Here is a 20,260-nt window from a genome sequence, read left to right as displayed (position 1 = left end):
TGTGTCTCTGCTCTGATAACCCAGCCCACTCTGACTCGTATGCCCTCAAACATGAACAAACACATGCACGCACACATACACACAACACACACACCATAGATATAATGACTTACATAATGAATACTGTACAAAATGTATATTCTATCCCAACTTTCTTCATTTTTAAATTTCAAAAAACATCATTCTGTATGATTTGTGTGCTGTTTTCCTGATGTCCACCGAAAGAAAATCAAAAATATTTTTTGCAATTTGTCCTCATAATGTAGGATTTACCAGGCCCACACACACACACACACACACACACACACAAACAACACAACCCACACACACACCATTTCAGCTCACATAACAGCTATAACACTTAATATTGTTTGAAGTATGCATCCTGCTTCCCATCTTTCAATATACTCCAGGCTTCTTGTTTTCAACAGTAATACAGTTAATTCAATGTGTCAGTCTGAGTAAAATTATCCGAAAAAAATGCGCCCTGTGTCAGCATGTAATGTGACCCAGTGCCAAGGGGAATTATGTCAGTATAAGGCAACCAAACGAGAGTTCCTCTGCTCAACAATGTGACACACGGATGAATAAACCTGTATTCTTGGGTGGAAGATGACAATTCTGTCATATATATTCATGAGTTTATTAAATAAATACAAACATGGATTCATTCGGAGACGGTAACTGTATACCAACTATTTTCTTCAAGATAATTCATATCACAACAAATAACTGCTTTTTTAAATCTAAATAAGACAAATACATCAAGCATAGTAACCTACACTTAATTTACTACATTTGGATGACCGTGCGTATTTATGTGGATGAAAAGCATTTGTGCACAGATTGCAGTTGGTGTCCATATGGAGGCCTCTGGGAAAGCTGCAGGCTGTATGGTCTTCTGAGACTCATAATCACAGCCCAGCACCTGGTTCTGGTTCTGGTTCTGGGTCAGGTCAGGGTAAAGCACCAGACTGCTGGCTACACCACCTGCCCTGTGCATATGCCATAATCACATTTAGATTACATCTAAATACTAAAGTATTGACAACTACAACTGCAGAAAGATAAGCAATATGACCTCCAGGGTGGACGTGATTTTACCAAGTACAACATGTATCAACATCTTTGTTGATCCTTGAACAACACAATCAGATTTGAGGGTTTAGTTTAGAGTTTATGTGAAGTTTAGGTTTACAACCTGGGTTAGGTGCTTCTACATCAGTGTTTTTCTCTAACTTTTTTTAGGGATAACTTATGGGTAGCATTAGATTTAGGACAACATTTTTGGACTGAAATATTGCTTGAGGATCAACAAAATATGTTGATCCAGGAACATGTCTTACTTGGTGACCTTGCTGGCAGCATGTACACTCACAGAGTCATTCAAACTTATTCTGTATACATAAATGGGATATTACTGTAAAAGTGCTTTGAAAATCTGCATAAGCAGTTATCCCAGTGTTCTCCAGTAGAAAATAACCAAACAACATTATCTTCATCATCAATAAAAATAAATAAAATAATAATAATATGTATGGTCAATAAAATGGTCATTTAATCTATTTAATGAATGAATGAATAAATAAATAAATGAACATACTGTATATATATGGTGCAGGTCATTTAATTAGAATGTCATCAAAAAGTTGATTTATTTCACTAATTCCATTCAAAAAGTGAAACTTGTTTATTATATTCATTCATTACACACAGACTGATATATTTCAAATGTTTTTTTCTTTTAATTTTGATGATTATAACTGACAACTAAGGAAAATCCCAAATTCAGTATCTCAGAAAATTAGAATATCGTGAAAAGGTTCAATATTGAGTATTGAGTGCTGTACATGCTCATTCTTTTCATGTTCATACTTTTCAGTTGGCCAAGATTTCTAAAAATCCTTTCTTTGTATTGGTCTTAAGTACTATTCTAATTTTCTGAGATACTAAATTTGGGTTTTCCTTAGTTGTCAAGTTATAATCATCAAAATTAGAAGAAATAAACATTTGAAATGTATCAGTCTGTGTATAATAAATATAATATACAAGTTTCACTTTTTGAATGGAATGGGTGAAATAAATCAACTTTTTGATGATATTCTAATTATATGACCAGCACCTGTGTATATATCTATATATATATATTTTTTTTTTCTTTTTTTTGTATTATTATTATAATATATTATTGATTGACTTTATTTTATTTTGCATGGAATATGGAAGAGAAAACCTAAAACATATTCTTGAGGTCATCTTACACGCATTGCATATCGTGTTGTCAGTGTTATTTTTCCATTCCCACTCCCAAAATAAGAGATGTGTGCATGTGAACATGTGTGAGTTGCAGTGCAATTTGTAGCTCTCCCTCACAGCTTAAGCATGAAAAGGTTGACCATGGCGGAAAAACACTTCATATCAGATCATTGTCGAGTTATTCCTCTATTGCAGACTCAGACCTTAAGACATGACATCACCTGATGTCCAATTATTCCTGTCTACCGTGTCATGTTGTATTATTTTCAGGAGGGTTTAGGACAGTCTTGCTATAGTTCACTTTGTTCCTCTGTCTAGCAACAGCACACCTATTTGAGCTATTTGAGTTTTGGAATAGCTGTGTGATACTGCAGATGAGTTTTTCATATGCAAAACTAATTCTAGACATTTATTTCGGCATAGTTTGAACAATTCCCATGTTTAATCATGAACTGTGTAAGCCTGGCTCCGCCCTCCTATGTACTTCCGCTCAATTTTCATTTTCCTTCAGTACTCCGTCGGGGACTGCGATATATTCTTAGGATTTCTCAGAGCCAAAATAGAGAGAGAGAGTCGCGACAACGGAAGTTCAAAATGCTTGATAGTCACGTGATTCATGTAGACCTCAAATAGTTCCAGGAAGTGCTTTGGCGGGCAATTCAAATTGATAGTCACAGTGACGGAACTGCGATTTTTGGTAATTAATAGTCAATAAATGCATTAATTGTCAATAATTGTATTACACATCGACATGTTTATGTAGCATGAGTATGTAGTTACAGCGATGTAGTTTTTAAAAGATACATTTTTTTAATGTTGAATAATCTACACAAGCAGGCTTTAATGTACAGGCTTGTGTACATGTGCTGATAATTTAAAATCTTACTGATTAAACGTCTTACCTTTTAAAAGTGCATCACAAACGGTCTGTTCTGCTGTAACTCTATGGCGCGGCTGCTACTTCCAGGAACTATTGAGAGTCTCCACGAGCCGCCATTGCTGTAAAAAAAACATTCCATTGGAGTCTATGGAGTTGTCGCGACTCTCTCTCTCTATGGCTCTGGGATTTCTAAGAAACAAATTTTTACCGGTCCAATCAGCAAACAGAGGGAGTGGCCGAGAAAGATGACGTTGATGTTGTGCGCTAGTTTGAGTTTAGTTCAGTAATGGTGCCGGAGAAAGATGCGAGCGAAGCCATTCGTTGTGGCACCGCTGCCGAATATCCAGAAGTTAAAGCCGGAACAAGAACAATCTATGCTGAGTTTTGTTGGTGGCCATGATGTTGTGGCCCTCCTCCCCACAGGGTTCGGGAAAAGTTTGATTCCAGCTCGCTCTATTAATGGTGAAGGAGTTGGCTGAAGCCCTATTCGGACGGTAATTGTTTCTCGTCTCCCACCACCCTCGTAAAAATCCCCAGCCGAATTATCTACTGTTTTTAGACAAACACCAAGGTCGTGTGGTAATTTAACTGCTGTCCGAATCCCCATCTCTGAGTTTTCAAGAATATATCACTTCAAAATTCACTGTTTATATCCTTTTTGACCACTGCAGAGCACCGTACGGTTGCGGTTTGCTGTAATTTGGATGCATTTCTAGACTTGTATTTCTTTAAATTGCTGGCAAGTATTTACAAGAGCAATATATTTAATCACCGATCAAAAAATAAAAAGAAGAAAAGCACGTAAACCTTTGAATTGGGCCGTTATTTACGGCAGCATTTATTCTCATCATACCAAGCATATGACATTTTATTTAAAGCACAATCATGTGACGGACCACGTGAGCAGCGCGTTCCCGATCACAAAACTCTCCCCTCCACCGTGAATAAATCACAATCCGTTTTATCACTGAGGTGGCTGCACATTTATTTTTACGGACTTCCATGTGAGAAACAAAAGGCAAACGGCTCATGACACACGTCACGACCAAACGTTAGCGATTGGTTATGGCAGATCCAGAGTGGCTCTGTGCAGATCCAATAGTTTTAAACTTCAACAGAGGACCCGTCTTCAAGGAAGTAAACGCTTGTCAATGGAGAGTTGCCAGACTCTCTGAACAAATGAAATGTACGAGGCTAGAACTGTGTACCTACAAAGGGAGAAAGAAATCCACTGGAAATGGCACAGGACCGTTCACTGCCCTCACAAAAACCTAAATACCCAGAGGAGATTCAGGCCATCGTTGCAGTCCAGTCAGTCTGAAGTCGTCAGACGGGGTGAATGTAGCAGCTCTGTCACACATACCCGCACAGAAAGAGGCTAATTGTGAGTGTCAGTCTGTGTTCTGAGGTGGGTGATGCCATTGCCAGTGGCAGGGTTCCTGTGCGGGGACAGTGATGATTTGGGACATTGCTGGTGTGCACACATCGATACACCAGAGGGCAGTGTGCATACTTACATAAAGATGGGCTTTACACTTTATATTTTACAGTATATATAGTAAATACTGTATACAGTAAATATTCTGGTGGAAGAGAAGCTAAAATAAGAAGAATGACAGACGTGCAAAATGAGGAGAAAAGCATGTGCCTTTACATCCTCTTCTCACTTCTTCTGGTCTTTTAAAGTGCTTTAGTTCAGATTGAGGTTACAATATGTCCACTCTGCATCACTGCAAGTCGTAAGATAAAAAAAGGTTAATACAACCCGTGTTTCACCAGCTCTACATACACTGGTCAGACATAACATTATGACCACTGACAGGTGAAGTGAATAACACTTGATTATATGAACAATGATTATCTCTTCATCACAGCACCTGTTAATAGGTGGGATGTATTAGGCAGCAAGTGAACATTTTGTCCTCAAAGTTGATGTGTTAGAAGCAGGAAAAATGAGCAAGTGTAAAGGGTTTGACAAGGGCAAAATTGAAATGGCTAGACGACTGGGTCAGAGCATCTCCAAAACTGCAGCTCTTGTGGGGTGTTCCCGGTCTGCAGTGGTCAGTATCTATCAAAAGTGGTCAAAGGAAGGAACAGTGGTAAACTGGTGACAGGGTCATGGGCAAACCAAGGCTCATTGAAGCACATGGGGAGTGAAGGCTGGCCCATGTCCACCGCCGAAAGCAGCAACAGTGGGCACGTGAGCATCAGAACTGGACCACGGAGCAATGGAAGAAGGTGGCCTGGTCTGATGAATATACATTGATCTGATTTTATTTTACATCTTGTGGATAGCCAGGTGCGTTTGCGTTGCTTACCTGGGGAACACATAGCACCAGGATGCACTATGGGAAGAAGGCAAGCCAGTGGAAGCAGTGTGATCATTTGGGCAATGTTCTGCAGGGAAACCTTGGGTCCTGCCATTCATGTGGATGTTACTTTGACACGTACCACCTACCTAAGCATTGTTGCAGACCATGTACTCCCTTTCATGGAAAGGGTATTCCCTGGTGGCTGTGGCTCTTTCAGCAGGATAATGCGTCCTGCCAAAAATGGCTCAGGAATGGTTTGAGGAGCACAACGAGTTTGAGGTGTTGACTTGGCCTCCAGATTCCCCAGATCTCAGTCCAATCGAGCATCTGTGGGATGTGCTAAACAAACAAGTCCGATCCACGGAGGCCCCACCTCGCAACTGACAGGACTTAAAGGATCTGCTGCAAACATCTTGGTGCCAGATACCACACACACCTTCAGGGGTCTAGTGGAGTCCATGCCTCAACGGGTCAGGGCTGTTTTGGCAGCAAAAGGTACCAAACACAATATTAACATTTCCTAACATAATATTAGACAAGTGGTCATAATGCTATGCCTGATCGGTGTATACACCACACACAGTATAATTTCTAATTATTATTATTATTATTTCAACATTTGGCTGATTTATTTTATTCTCATGCCCCTTGAGTTCTTTTGGCTCAAGAAAGGCATACCATTTTTTTTCAAATCAACTCTTTGGAATGGGCCGTGGTCTGTTTAGATGAGACAAAGAGAGCCAGGGGGAGTGTATGTGTACATGAATGAGACAGTGAATCCATTAGGCCTGTCTGTCCGTCTGTCTGTCTGACTGACAGCAGCATGTCCTCAGGTGAACAGAGAGGTAAGAGTGTGCATTAAGAGTTTTATCTCCTCCGCTGGCTCTTTTATGATTACTAACCATTACTCTCAACATTCTTCAAAATTCCGCCTCTGCATTTGCCAAGTCACCTCAACGTTTCTGAATTGTCCTTTATTTCTACCTTTCTCTTGCCCCTCCTGTTCAAAAGTAGTATCAAATTTAAACGAATCAACCAACAGAAATATGTTTGCTCTCATGTATTACACAGTATTTAAGGGTGTTTGACATTTGCAGACGAATGTTAACTACATCACAGTTTGTCTGACTCTGCTAGATTTTTAAATGGTTTTAGGCACCGTTTGCTTTTTCACCCTGTCATGAGGTGTATTTGACAAAGTGACATTGGTCAGTCATGCCTGGCCTTTGGCAGTTTGTGTTTATGAGGGCATGGTTGACCTTTGCTCAGGTACAGCGAGTTCCCGACATACAGGCAGGCACCTCAAGGCCATCCAATCCCACTGTCACTGGGTGTAAGCAAGGTGAGGAAAAGGTCTAGAGATTGTTGAGACATAGAAATAAGATAAATTATGCTAACTCGCTGTCAGGTCAGTGAACTACAATTCACAGCATGCACCTCAGCAATCAAATATGGCCGCCTCAGACTCTGGCTAGACGACTGGGTCAGAGCATCTCCAAAACTGCAGCTCTTGTTGGGTGTTCCCGGTCTGCAGTGGTCAGTGTCTATCAAAAGTGCTCCAAGGAAGGAAAAGTGGTGAACCGGCGACAGGGTCATGGGCGGCCAAAGCTCATTGATGCACGAGGGGAGTGAAGGCTGGCCTGTGTGTCCGATCAAACAGACGAGCTACTGTAGCTCAAGAAGTTAATGCTGGTTTTGATATAAAGGGGTCAGAATACACAGTGCATCGCAGTTTGTTGCGTATGGGGCTGCATAGCCGCAGACCAGTCAGGGTGCCCATGCTGACCCCTGTCCACTGTCGAAAGTGTCAACAGTGAGCATCAGAACTTGCTTTTCTTGATTTACCGCGAGTACCATGTTTTACCATGCCTAATATTGTTCTAGCTTACTGCAGTGTGCAACATGTGACTCAAAGTAGCCGCCGAGCAAACGCACAGAGTAGCATTATAACATAACTTTCAACACACTCAAATGTATCTAATATGATAAAACATCGCTGTGTTACCTCACATACACATGACCGGAAGAAGTGGAAGCGCTCATCTGCACCATAATAAAAGCCCCGCAAAATCAAGCCGTCATCAAGCAACACCTTTATTTTGAATAAGCGACCTCTAACGGCGAAAAATTACAAATTGTTGCTTTAATCGTGTATCTATAACACCTTTTTAAATGTTTCTGCTTCAGTGTTTCTGAAGAAGACCACTATCTTCTTAAAGTAAGGCTACAGGTCCATTTGGGGCAGCACTGAGTTGGAGGTCATGTTTATAAATGGCTGCTGGCATGCTTTTACTAGTACTGCCCATGTTTCCACATCAAAGAGTGCTGTATTAATGTGGGACAGGACAGGCTTTTGTCTACAAGAGCTCAGATGAAAAGACAAACTCTTGCCTTGTTATTGACCTGGTAATTTTTGTCTTGTTTTCCAGCACAAATATCTAAAAAATTCTTAAATCAAGAGGCATTTACTTGTAAAGTACAAATAACGTAAGATAAGAAGTCTTCTTTTCTAAGTAATGTATTAAAAATGAGTTCTGATGAGTTCTTTCTTAAAATAAGACAATTTTTAAGATAAAAACTATTACTTTAAAAGGAAAAGTTTTAAAATGATTTACTCCAATGCCATATTTTCTTTGTTTTAAGCATTGACTCATTTAATTTGGATAAAAACTTCATATCTTGTATAATCTTGTTTCTCACATATAGCCTAGTCAATGTTTCTTTTGTAGCCTAGCTACTGGAAAACAAGACAAAAATAACGTAGCCTAGTTTATTTTCCATACAATGAAACTGAATGATGATGACCATGGATTATTTTCAGTAAATAACAACTTAAATGTCAGTCTGGTTTTATACAACTTTGAATATAGTCAAATTGACCACTAAAATGTGTAAGTAGCCTGTAGCCAACCATCTTTACTAATCAAAGAACGTTATCTGATGGTTCTTGTGTCAACCTGAGGTTTTGTCGTTTACAGACAAAGAGCACGCAATCATTTCCGGGTTTTTTTTAATCACACTCACTCGGTCATTTCCAGCTCTTCGGATGCTGACCACCACACCCGCTGTAGTCTCAGCCAATGTGCCACTGTCCCTCCAAAATGCTGCCACCACACCCTCCCGTTTCTCTGGAACGACACCGCCTCCCTCTGAGGTGCAGTTCTCTGTGTCACCAGCAGATGGCGAGGCGCGCTCGCGCATATCTCATACATCCTATCTGCATCAGCCGTTATTGTTCTCCTGAACCATACAAGATATTTTTGATACGAGAATATAAACATCATATCCATACAATTTTAAGAATTACTTTAAAATTTAAGAGAATCAAAAATCCATTATATTAGTGACTATCACTCGTGTCACCGTGGGAATCTAAATTGAGGTCCCCATGAGGAAACAATCTTATAAATCACACAGAATTAGTTTTTTTGAAAATGTAAAAATGCAGAAAGCTTTGTGTGATGGGTAGGTGTAGGGCTAGGGTTAGTGTAAGGGGAGAGAATATACAGTTTGTACAGTATAAAAACCATTACTTCTATGGAGAGTCCCCACACAGTGAACAGTGTGTGTGTGTGTGTGTGTGTGTGTGTGGGCATGTTTTTGTGAAATATCAGGACACAAATGTGTATAATGACATGGGTATGACACAGGTATTACAAAAAGAGGGTGAAATATGAGGACGTTCCCCATGTCCTCACTTTTCAAAATGCTTATAAATCATACAGAACAAGTATTTTTTCACAGAAAGTAAACTGCACAGTCTCCTGTGAGGGTTAGGTTTAGGGGCAGGGGCAGTGTAAGGGGATAGAAAATACGGTTTGTACAGTATAAAAACCATTACGCCTATGGAATGTCCTCACATTTCACAAAAACAAACATGTGTGTGTGTGTGGCAAGTCATGCCTGAGAGCGGATACAGATTCTGCTGTTGTCCAAGTTCATCCCACCTGTCCCTGGAGCGAAAATGTAGCATTTGGACAACAGGTACACTGGGCACACCCAACATTGCCCGCTGACAGATGGGAAGCTTCCTTATTCAAGAGAATGATCTCAAATCAGCATTCATTATTCATGTACTGTAACACAACAAACATCACTGACAGGTACACTTTTCACTTCCTGAGGCTATGCAATTGTTTTCTCCACTTCCTGTTAATGTTCTTAACACTTCTTAAACGTTTTGCACTTTCCCCAGTGTTAACGGCTGACCTGAATGAGGATGGCCCGCTCAATCCCTGCGTCCTACTGTGAAACTGTATGACTATAGCCTATACGTGAATACGCACACACACACACACACACAAACTTGTTTTTATATCCTTACATAGACTTTCCATCGACAGAGTGGTTTTTATACTGTACATACTGTATATTCTATCCCCTAAACCTACCCATCTCAGACATTTTGTTTTCTTTTTACATTTTCAAAAAACATCACTTGGTACGATTTATAAGTTTCCTCGTGGGGCCCAACCGAATGGTCAAAATGTTTTCATTTTACTATCTTTGTGGGAACATTTGGTCCTCACAATGTAGGTTAAACTTTCTGGGGACTCTCCATAGACGTAATGGTTTTTATACAAACTGTATATTCTATCCCCTTACACTAACCCTACCCCTAAACCTACCCATCACACAACACTTTATGCATTTTTACATTTTCAAAAGAACTCTGAATGATTTATAAGCTTTTGTACCCACCTAAATTTAGGTCCCCACAGTGACACGAGTCCCCATGAGTCTGTGTGCATTCAGGTTTAAGTCCCCACCGGGATAGAAAAACATGTCAACACACACACACACACACACACACACACACACACACACACACACACACACACACACACACACACACACACACACACACACACACACACACACACACACACACACACACACACACACACACACACACACACACACACACACACACACACACACACACACACACACACACACACACACACACACACACACACACACACACACACACACACACACACACACACACAGGTTTGTTTTGCTAAGTGAGGACATTCCATAGGCGTAATGGTTTTTATACTGTACAAACTGTACATTATATCTCCCTACACTACCCCTAAACCTACACTCTAAAAAAAAAAAAAGGTTCTATATGGCACTAAAAGAGGTTCTTCGTCGTAATCATAGAGAAACCACTTTTGGTGCTATATAGCACCATATCTTAACATGTTCTGTATATGGTAGCGGTGCTATATAGCATCTTAGCAAAAGAACCGCTGAAGAAGACACTTAAAAAACACTTAAAAAGTTTCCCCTATGATTACGAGCCAAGAACCAATTTTAGAGTCATATAGAACCTTTTCTTTTTATAGTGTATCCATCACAGAAAACATTCTGCATTTCTACATTTTCAATAAAACATTGTTTAGTATGTTTTTAAGCTATTTTAAATATAAGGACGTATGAAATGTCCTCATATTTCATGTTAACGTTGTAATACCAGTGTAATACCAATGTCATTATACAAATTTGTGTCCTCATAAATCCCAAAAACAAACAAAAACACACACACACACACACACACTTCACTGTGTGGGGACTCTCCATAGACGTAATGGTTTTTATACTGTACAAACTGTATATTCTCTCCCCTTACACTAACCCTTCTCCTAAACCTACCCATCACACAAAACGTTCTGCATTTTTACATTGTTCGCTTCATTTCACCGCGGAATCATTTGTAAACAAGACACAGGTCGAGACTGGATTTGCAGACAGATTGAGATTAAAACACAATGCTGTGCCTTTTATATTGGATCCGACAGGAATGGTGCAACACTTATGTGAGCAAAACATGTTTTTTTGACATGTGTTAGTATTACATTGTTACAGATTGTTTGATATCTACTGATTATGTTGCGGAAGTTTTGAACATGCTGATTCGTCTGCAGTGAAATTTCGCTGATGCACGTGCTTGCTTGGCTTGTGTGTGTAGGTGTGTGTGTGTTAGTGATGCGGATATATCCACCGATCGGGCGGGCCAAGTAATAAAAAATAACATTCATATTAATTGCGGGTGGATGAGAGATAAATAATAGTGTTTGTTTGATAAAGACATTTTGCGAACCCTGTGGGCGAATCATTCCTGTTGCCGTTTCCCCACATTGGAAGTTTTTCAAAAAATTCCCCACATGTACTGACGGGGGAGCCGAAACTCATTACTATGCAAAACTGTTATCCAATCATTCAGTTCTCAGTGTGGCACGCCCATAAAAACCGAGCGTTCCAGGAGAGAGGCTCAAAACCGGGGTAGAAAATAGCCTATTAGTTATTCATTTTGATGGTTTTGAATGTAAAAACCACGCAAACGTCATAAGCTGACCTCAGACAACAGTATAAAAAAATTAAAAAGCCAGTTCATGACCCCTTTAATGTCATTGGCATGATTGGTTAAGACAATATTTAAAGATAAAAGATGCTCCACGAAACATGAAAGTACATTTAAGAACATTTATTTTCGCATTCAGTATTGAGTACAGCTTAAGTGCAAATAGTTAAGAGTCAATGGCTAAAAGAATGAACAACACTTAACAGTACAAAGATTGACAGATTCTAGCTGGCAATCACTCACTGAAGCTTCCTTCTCCTCCCTCTCTTTTGTTTTATCATTTTCAGGGAAAAAAAAAAGATCAATGACAGCACCTAAAAACATGAATCTCAGTAGTGAAGTCCTACGAAAAAGAAACATACTGTAATGCTATAGTGAGCTGACCATATCTAATCAGAACATTGCTAAATAGTTGCGTTTGTGCCCAGATATCATGAACCTCAGCAGATCCATGCGTCTAGCTGACAATGACGATTACTGTATGTTAATCATGTTTACAGATATAGTGATGGAAGAGGAAAAGCCCCACCCAATGCCCTACACGCAAAAAAGCTTTTTTTTTTTTTTCTTTTTTCAAGAAGAGAGTGTCACTGGAGAGCAATAAAGCTGGAGAGATCCTTCACATACTACAGAGATTTTCAGCACTGCTGAGAAAGCACATAAACTTAAAGGATAAAAAGAGAATTCATCAGCACTTAAGACTCTTGACTTCATGCACTTTATGAGCAACACATACAAAAAAAATCACATCTAGTCTTTTTGCCGGATTTGAATAATATGTTTCATGGTTACTTCTACAATTCATCAAGTAGTTGTACTTCTGACTAGATCCTGAATTGAGAAAGAGCACGCTTTGCTTTTTTTTTTCCTTCTTTTTTTCTATGGTTACAAGGCAAGGATGGGACTTCTCCTGCACAGCTTTGTCATTGCTCTAGACGTCACAATGTGTACAAAGTAGAACTAAGTTCCAGTGATGTTTATTTGTTTCTGATGTGTGTGTGTGTGTGTGTGTGTGTGTGTGTGTGTGTGTGTACAAAGAGGAACCCTTTCTCATCATTCAGCACTCCCTGTAATGGGTCAGTCTGGGGCTCAGAACCTCCTCCAAAGGGGCCCTGTGGGGCCGATTCATTCAGCCTTTCGTTTGGCCCCAGGAATCTTCTCCTGGATCCTGTACAATCAAACACACACAATTATATTACTGTATATATTCAGTATGATTTATTTTAAGCCAATAAAAAATTTATTCAGCAAGGATGCATTAAATTGATCAAAAGTGACAGTAAGCTTATAATGTTTTTAAATAAATGCTAACACAAAAATATTAAGCAGTACAACTGTTTCCAACATTCATAAATATCAGAAATGTTTTCTGATCACCAAATCAGCATATTAGAATGTATTAAAATTAGGGCTGTCAAAAGATTAATCGCGATTAATCTCATCCAAAATAAAAGTTTGTGTTTACATAATATATGTGTGTGTACAGTGTATAATTATTATTTATATATAAAAATACACACAAGCATGTATATATTTAAGAAAAATGTATTATATTTATATTTAAATTATTTATATTTATATATAATATAAATTATATAAATGTATATACAGTATATATATGCAAATATTTCTTAAATATATACATGAATGTGTTTGTATTTATACATAATAATTATACAGAGTACACACAAATATATTATGTAAACACAAACTTTTATTTTGGATGTGATTAATCGCGATTAATCGTTTGACAGCCCTAATTAAAATATAATAAAATAGAAAAAACTACTTATAAATTGTAGTAATATAATCACAATATTACTGTCTTTTTTTGATCAAACAAATGCAGCATTTGTAGAGACTTTATTCAAATATTATATTATATTTAGTGCTGTAAATCGATTCAATTTTTTCCCTGTGATTAATCGTGATTAAAATAACTTACGTTTTCATAAGTTTTAATATATTTTATAATGTAATAATTTCACAGTTAATATCCAAAATAATGTAGAAAAAAAACATAAAGCCAGTATATTTTAAATACTTGTTAATGGCATCTTTTTATGAATGAAGGCCAGTATCACTGATATTAATACTGCTACTGATGTCTCTATGAAATTGATTTCCCCCCATAATTTTAAACATTAATTATAGCCATTCAACATTACAGTGTAATTGAAAGCTATACATTTTTTAATTAGGCTTCAAAATATAACAACTTTTAATTTAAGTGAACTTAAAACAATCCTCACATAAACCCATAATAAATGTCATATCTACCTGTGGCCTTCATACCTGTCTAACAGGTAGGAAATATACAGAAATTGAATAAAGTTACCAAACTAACACACAAAAAAGTTCCGGACAGCAGCTTTAACTATTATAACCCTGATAGTTATTAAATACTATGTGTCAAAAACCGTTCTTAGTCTTTCCTCCTGACTATGAATTAAATGGGAATGAAATTAAATACAGTTTGTGTAACCAAAAACGTATATATAATGCTTGACTTTTAATTATAAACAAGCTTGAAATACACAGTGACTCTTATTTTGAAATGCCTGCGCCTTACTATTGTAGTTGCAGGCTGCTCTTTCAAGTTCAGATGAGGGAGATAAAATATGCTTTGTTACAACTGTCTAAAACATATTACTATATAAACACCGTAAAGTAAACATTGTCATTATTCATCAGCATTATTTCATAAACAATTGCCTGGCATAAATGTGCGCTATTCTTTGATTGAACCGCCCGAAGCGTTGTTGCGTGAGCCTGAAGAAGCACAACAGCGCCGTGTTTTCCCGCGGTTAGATCAGCACGTTACAGCGTATTTAGGCCTTGTTTGCTGTACACCTTGTCACATATCAGCTTTTAGACATTGTTCTATTTTTTGTTATAAGTCAAAAATGACAAGGAGGCCGCTTCACGCAATACAAAGTCAATGGAGACTACGTATGTGTGTCACATAGATGATCATATAATGTAACGCTAGCCAAAAGATGATAGAAAAACACCTTGATTACGTGAAATATTGTTAATGCGCTTAACTGATTGATAAACTGTTAAATTGATATTATAATGTTTAAAGGGAGTACTTACTTTCCGACCACAGAGTTGACTTGGGTCCTTATTAGGTCCAGATACTGATCAATCTGTGCCTAGAGACAGAGAAAGATTTAAAAAAGTGAGTCATTGCAGTCATGGCGCTTATGAATTATACATGATGCTGTAGTCATGGTGACAAAAGTGCCCCTCTGACCTGGTATTTCTCGTAGACCACAGGCATCGAGAACATGGACACCACCACTGAAGCAAGGTAAATGTTAAAAGACAGAAGAGTGCATGATGAGTAAATGCATTCGTCATCAAAAAGCATACATTCATCCATATTTCAAATTACAAATACATATGGAACTGAAAAAACTGCTCACCCATAATAAGAAGAGTGAGACCATTGAAGAGGGCTCCCACATAGGTCAGCAACCACATCAGCACTGCAAACTTGAGGCAAACAAAACCACTAGCAGTTAACACACACACACACACACATCACATGGTTTATGATGTATTTATGTGGCAGTATTGTGACAAGCTGAACTAAAGCATTGTAGAAGTCACTGACAATCAAATATAGCAAGAATAAACCAATAAGTTAAAAAACTGCTCTAATGTCCTATAAACTAACTTTTGATTTACTTATACAAAATATTGTTCCTTCTAACTTGAAAATGTAAACTGAATATTCCTGAAATGCACATTTCTGTTTCATAAAAGTTTGGGGTCAGTAATATGTTTTTTTGTGAATAAAGTAATATATATATATATATATATATATATATATATATATATATATATATATATATATATATATATATATATATATATATATATATATATATATATATATATATATATATATATATATATATATATATATATATATATATATATATATTTTTTATGAGTTGGGAAGAAAAATTACATGTCAATGCCCTCGCAAAACGTTTACGCTCCCCCGAGAAACAAAACTCAAAAGTTTTGAGTGGGAATTCAGAAGCTTTGAAATGTATTTCTACCTCCCATATCATATTTATTTTCCATCCTCATGTCCCTTTAGGGGCTCCATAGTTTTCAACATTGATGATAATAAGAAATGTTTCTTAAACAGCAAATAAGCATATTCAAATGATTTCTGAAGGATCATGTGACACTGAAGGCTGTAGTAATTCAGCTCTGCCATCACAGAAATAAGTTACATTTTAAAATATATTCAAATAGTAAACATTTATTTTATTTTATACAAACATTTCACAATATTACTGTTTTTGCTGTATTTATTATTATTTTGATTCAAATAAGTGAGCATAAGAGACTTTTGAACGGTAGTGTACGGCCTGTTTATAAAAAAGTATTTACCTGATCACCTCAGATCATTTCTGTATTTTCCTATCAAGTATCAATTCAAGAAAAAAAGTCAAAGGTCTATCGAAACCTGTGATTTGAAGGGGATGACCTGGTGCATATTAAATTGAACGGATGTTCACCTTTAGTGAGTCCACCAGATCCTGCACCAGGAACAGTCTGCGCAGTTCTTTCAGTGAGCTGTTGATATAATACTGGACGTTTTCAGCATACTTCTGCATCTGATCATGGGAAAGTGACATCTCCACATCCAGATAAGTTCTGCATCCAGTAATAAAAGCATTGTTAGTAACTCAATGTTTGGCATTGATTGACACACACACACACACACACACACACACACACACACACACACACACACACACACACACACACACACACACACACACACACACACACACACACACACACACACACACACACTCCATAGACACAATTGCTGTGTCCCAATTCGCCTACTTATACTACGACCTAAAAGTATGTACTCTTTTTGTGAAGAAAAAGTACATACTTTGGAGTATGTAGCAGAAGAGTATGAAAGCTTTGGGATATACTACTTCGTCATCTACTCTGTCGCTTAGTTATTTGCATCCCGTCACCGTTTAAACTGCCCTGTCAATCATCGTCACAGTAGCCTGGATGCCAGCCGAACTTAGCCCCGCCCACAACATTTGAGGTCAGGAAGTTCGGTCTGGACTTGATCCGTTGTGGAGCAACTATGCTCGAACCAGAGCTGTTCGGACCAATCAAATTGTCAGGGCGGGCTTTATACGATGATGGACAGATGATAAACAGTAACGTAATCAAACACGTCACCAAAGAGCGTTTGGGTTGAATTGGTTTTAATCCTAAGCAGAGAACTTTACTCTATTTCTCTCAAAAATGATGATCGTGTTGGTAAGTACTCCGTGTATCCTTAAATTCTTTTTTACAACACCGGCAAAGATCGTTTACACTCATCTTCTTGTTCTACTTCTTCTTCCAGCGTGCGTGTAGTCGAGTTTTGTTTACAACTATGCGTTGCTCCGCTGCTCTGATTGGTTGTAGGTCTATCCAATTGAGTGCAGAGGCATTTTCTTTCCTGGTTCGGTTGAAACACGGCCCCATAATCACAGCCCAATGGAGCAGTATCAGACTCATATTCTGACTAGAACTGAGTATGACGACGTCAGGCTATCGTCACAGTTAAAATCCTCCACATCAATTTAATTTCCTACCATATCGGAGGGAAATGGAACACGTTGATCTATCATTCATGAGTCTTTAATGCAGAGACTCTCCTCATGTGTTTGCAGTTTAAATATAATGATGCATTTAAAAGTTAATGACCAAACATATCATTACAAAAGTTCTCAATGGTGCTGTAGGTGAAATATAATGTGGATAACATTGAATAAATATCTTTTAGTCAGGTTAGATACTGATAATTCACTCAAAACCCCTTTATCTAAACCTCTCTGCTTAACAATGGACTCGCACATCAGTCATGTTTGTAGTTTTTTAACACTTTTTATTTGCATTTGTAGTTCTAATCGAATCCAACTCGCAATGGGTTGTGGGCAATATCAAGGCTTTCCTGTAGCTCAAACAATAGAGCAATGGCGCTAGCAATGCCAAGGTCATGAGTTCGATTCCCAGGGAAAGCAAACAAAATGTAAAAAATGTGTACCTTGAATGCAATGTAAGTCGCTTTGGATAAAAGCGTCTGCCAAATGCATAAATGTAAATGTAAATATCAGCCGTTAGAGTGCGCGTAGATCTGCACTTCGAATTCTGACCGGAAATAGTAGACCATCCGGGTCTCTTTGGAATGCTCTTTTCAACATACTATGATATGGGACATACTAATTCTATTTTCGAATACTATTTTGGACGGAAAGTATGCGAATTGGGACGCAGCAAATAATTTTAATACTGTACTAACTATATATTCAGAACCCTAAACCAACCCATCACAGAAGACTTTCTGCATTTTTTCATTTTCAAAAAACATCACTTGATATGATTCCTAAATTGTTTCCTCATTTGAACCAAAAATGTCCCAACAAGGACAAGGATTTCAGATATTGCCATCTTTGTGGGGACATTTTGTCCCCATAACATAGGGTTTACCAGGACCACACACACACACAGCTTACTTGAAGGGATGTCCCTCATCTGTTTTCTGCACGGCCTGCAGCACGGACTTGTAGACTCTGAAGCTGATGGTGGCGGAGAGGGCAGCCAGGGCCAGATAGGCCACCACGCTGACCACGCTGAACTGCGTCAGGGAGAAAAGCAGCAGCAGAAAACTGCCAAACACCAGCCCACTCTGCTTCAGGTTACGCCAGTACAGCAACTCCATCGCTGGATAGGGAGACAGAGAGAGAAAGAAGTTCAGGTAGGGTCAAAATCATGTACATTTGGGATTGGTGGTGGTGGTTTACAGTATGCCACAAATCTGATTGTCATTGATCAGCATTTAAGACCTACGGTGATGTAACGACCAGTGAATCACTCTGCATCAGCGCTGAGTCAGTGATAACACCATTAAACATGATAACACAAACAGGGGAGTACTTTAAAAAGGCCTGGATTCAGTCTGCAGAATGAGACAGAAGGCCTGTGTCCAAATATGTGTATGTCCCTGCTTCACAATATGCAATACTGCATCTGCTTCAGAAGTGTGAAACAAGTGAACAATTCACTATCCCATAAGGCTACGGGAGCAGAGGAGATTAAAGTTCACCCAAAAATTACATTTCGGTCATCATTTACTCACCCTCATGTCGTTCCAAACCTGTATGACTTTCTTTCTTCAGGGGAGCACAAAAGAAGATATTTTGAAGAATGTTGGTAAAGAAACAGCTTTGGTGACCACTGACTTCCATTTTATGGACAAAAAAATGTTCCCTCTTTTGTTATGTTTCCCTGATGAAAGGAAGTCATACCGTTTTGGAATGACATGAAGCGTGAGTAAATGATGACACAATTTTTGTTTTTGGATGAAGTAAGATTTAAAATGTTGATGTAGGTACCAAGAAAGTTCTTTGTGGTTAAATTGTACTTTATTACATTTAATTTAAGTTATAATGTTTGACCTGTAATGTAACTTTACAGGTCAAATAATGTAGCCTGACAAGCCAGACCCACATCAAGATGTTGGGTGTGGGAACACACCATTGGCAGGGCTCAATCCGAGGGGTGGGATAAACAGTTATATTTCAAATTCCCTCTGCACCCAATAGAATAGCACAGGTGAAGTGGAGCTAGTTGATAGATTAAACTTTCGCCGTATCCGGTCGGCAAAACTCCTAACAAATCTTCCTTTCTTAAGAATGACTTCAGTGCCGTTCCTTGTTCTTTTCTCAAAGGAAAGCTTAACTCCAAGTCTTCCAGAGTCGCGGCCGATTCGAAAGACCGCTGTTCGCCAGCTTATTTGTTTACAAGTAGCAGAACTGTCGCAACTGTGACGTCATTATGTTAAGCCCGCCCACAGACTCTATACACGATGTGATTGGCCTGACTAGAGTTTGGTTTTTCCAGCTCACACGCCAATGGAGAGTTGCTAGACTACCCTGACTCCAAATTACATTTGCTGCCGCTAGGGTGCGTCTAGATTTTCTAGGTCACAAATAATGCAGTTTTATCAACAACAACAACAAAAAAATATGTAAGAGAATTATAATATTATAAGCTTCACATTTCTGTTGTTAAATCCTTGAAAAGGAATGTCATTGCAAGCATCTCACTGTAACCTCAATTTTTTTTCTTTTAAAGACGAGGGATGTCAAAATTATTATTACTATATTTTCAGCATTATACCACAAATGTTGATTGAGCTCAACTTGTATTGAACCTGTAATATTTCTTTAATCCCATTTTTCTCATGTTATTTATAAATGTTTTCAAATTCATTATGAAAGTAGTCAAGGTTTTTTTTTTTTATCAGTTACTGTCAGAGCAATGTCTTTCCATGTCCCTAACTGTCTCTGTGGCATTTTCGGCACAAATTCTCTGAAACACAAAATTCTGGCTAAG

General features: G+C 38.2%; 1 protein-coding gene across 4 annotated transcripts in view; it reads right to left on the bottom strand.

Moving 5' to 3' along the window:
- Positions 1-11,927: 11,927 nt before the first annotated feature.
- Positions 11,928-20,260, bottom strand: part of rtn1b (reticulon 1b) — a 57,494-nt gene continuing 49,161 nt past the window's right edge. For all 4 annotated transcript variants that reach the window (XM_079831385.1, XM_079831387.1, XM_079831388.1 and 1 more), the window contains 6 exons: positions 18,379-18,586; positions 16,363-16,501; positions 15,250-15,319; positions 15,078-15,124; positions 14,918-14,976; positions 11,928-12,986 (listed from right to left, as the gene is read on the bottom strand). In XM_079831385.1, coding sequence (XP_079687511.1) covers positions 12,944-12,986; positions 14,918-14,976; positions 15,078-15,124; positions 15,250-15,319; positions 16,363-16,501; positions 18,379-18,586 — 566 coding nt within the window. In that variant the 3' untranslated portion in view covers positions 11,928-12,943. The remainder of the gene's footprint in view (positions 12,987-14,917; positions 14,977-15,077; positions 15,125-15,249; positions 15,320-16,362; positions 16,502-18,378; positions 18,587-20,260) is intronic.

Source organism: Gobio gobio, assembly GCF_949357685.1.
Source record: "Gobio gobio genome assembly, chromosome: 12".
Taxonomy (NCBI): Eukaryota; Metazoa; Chordata; class Actinopteri; order Cypriniformes; family Gobionidae; genus Gobio; species Gobio gobio.
Note: the sequence above shows the minus strand (reverse complement) of the source record. Positions and strands in the feature narration are given on the sequence as shown.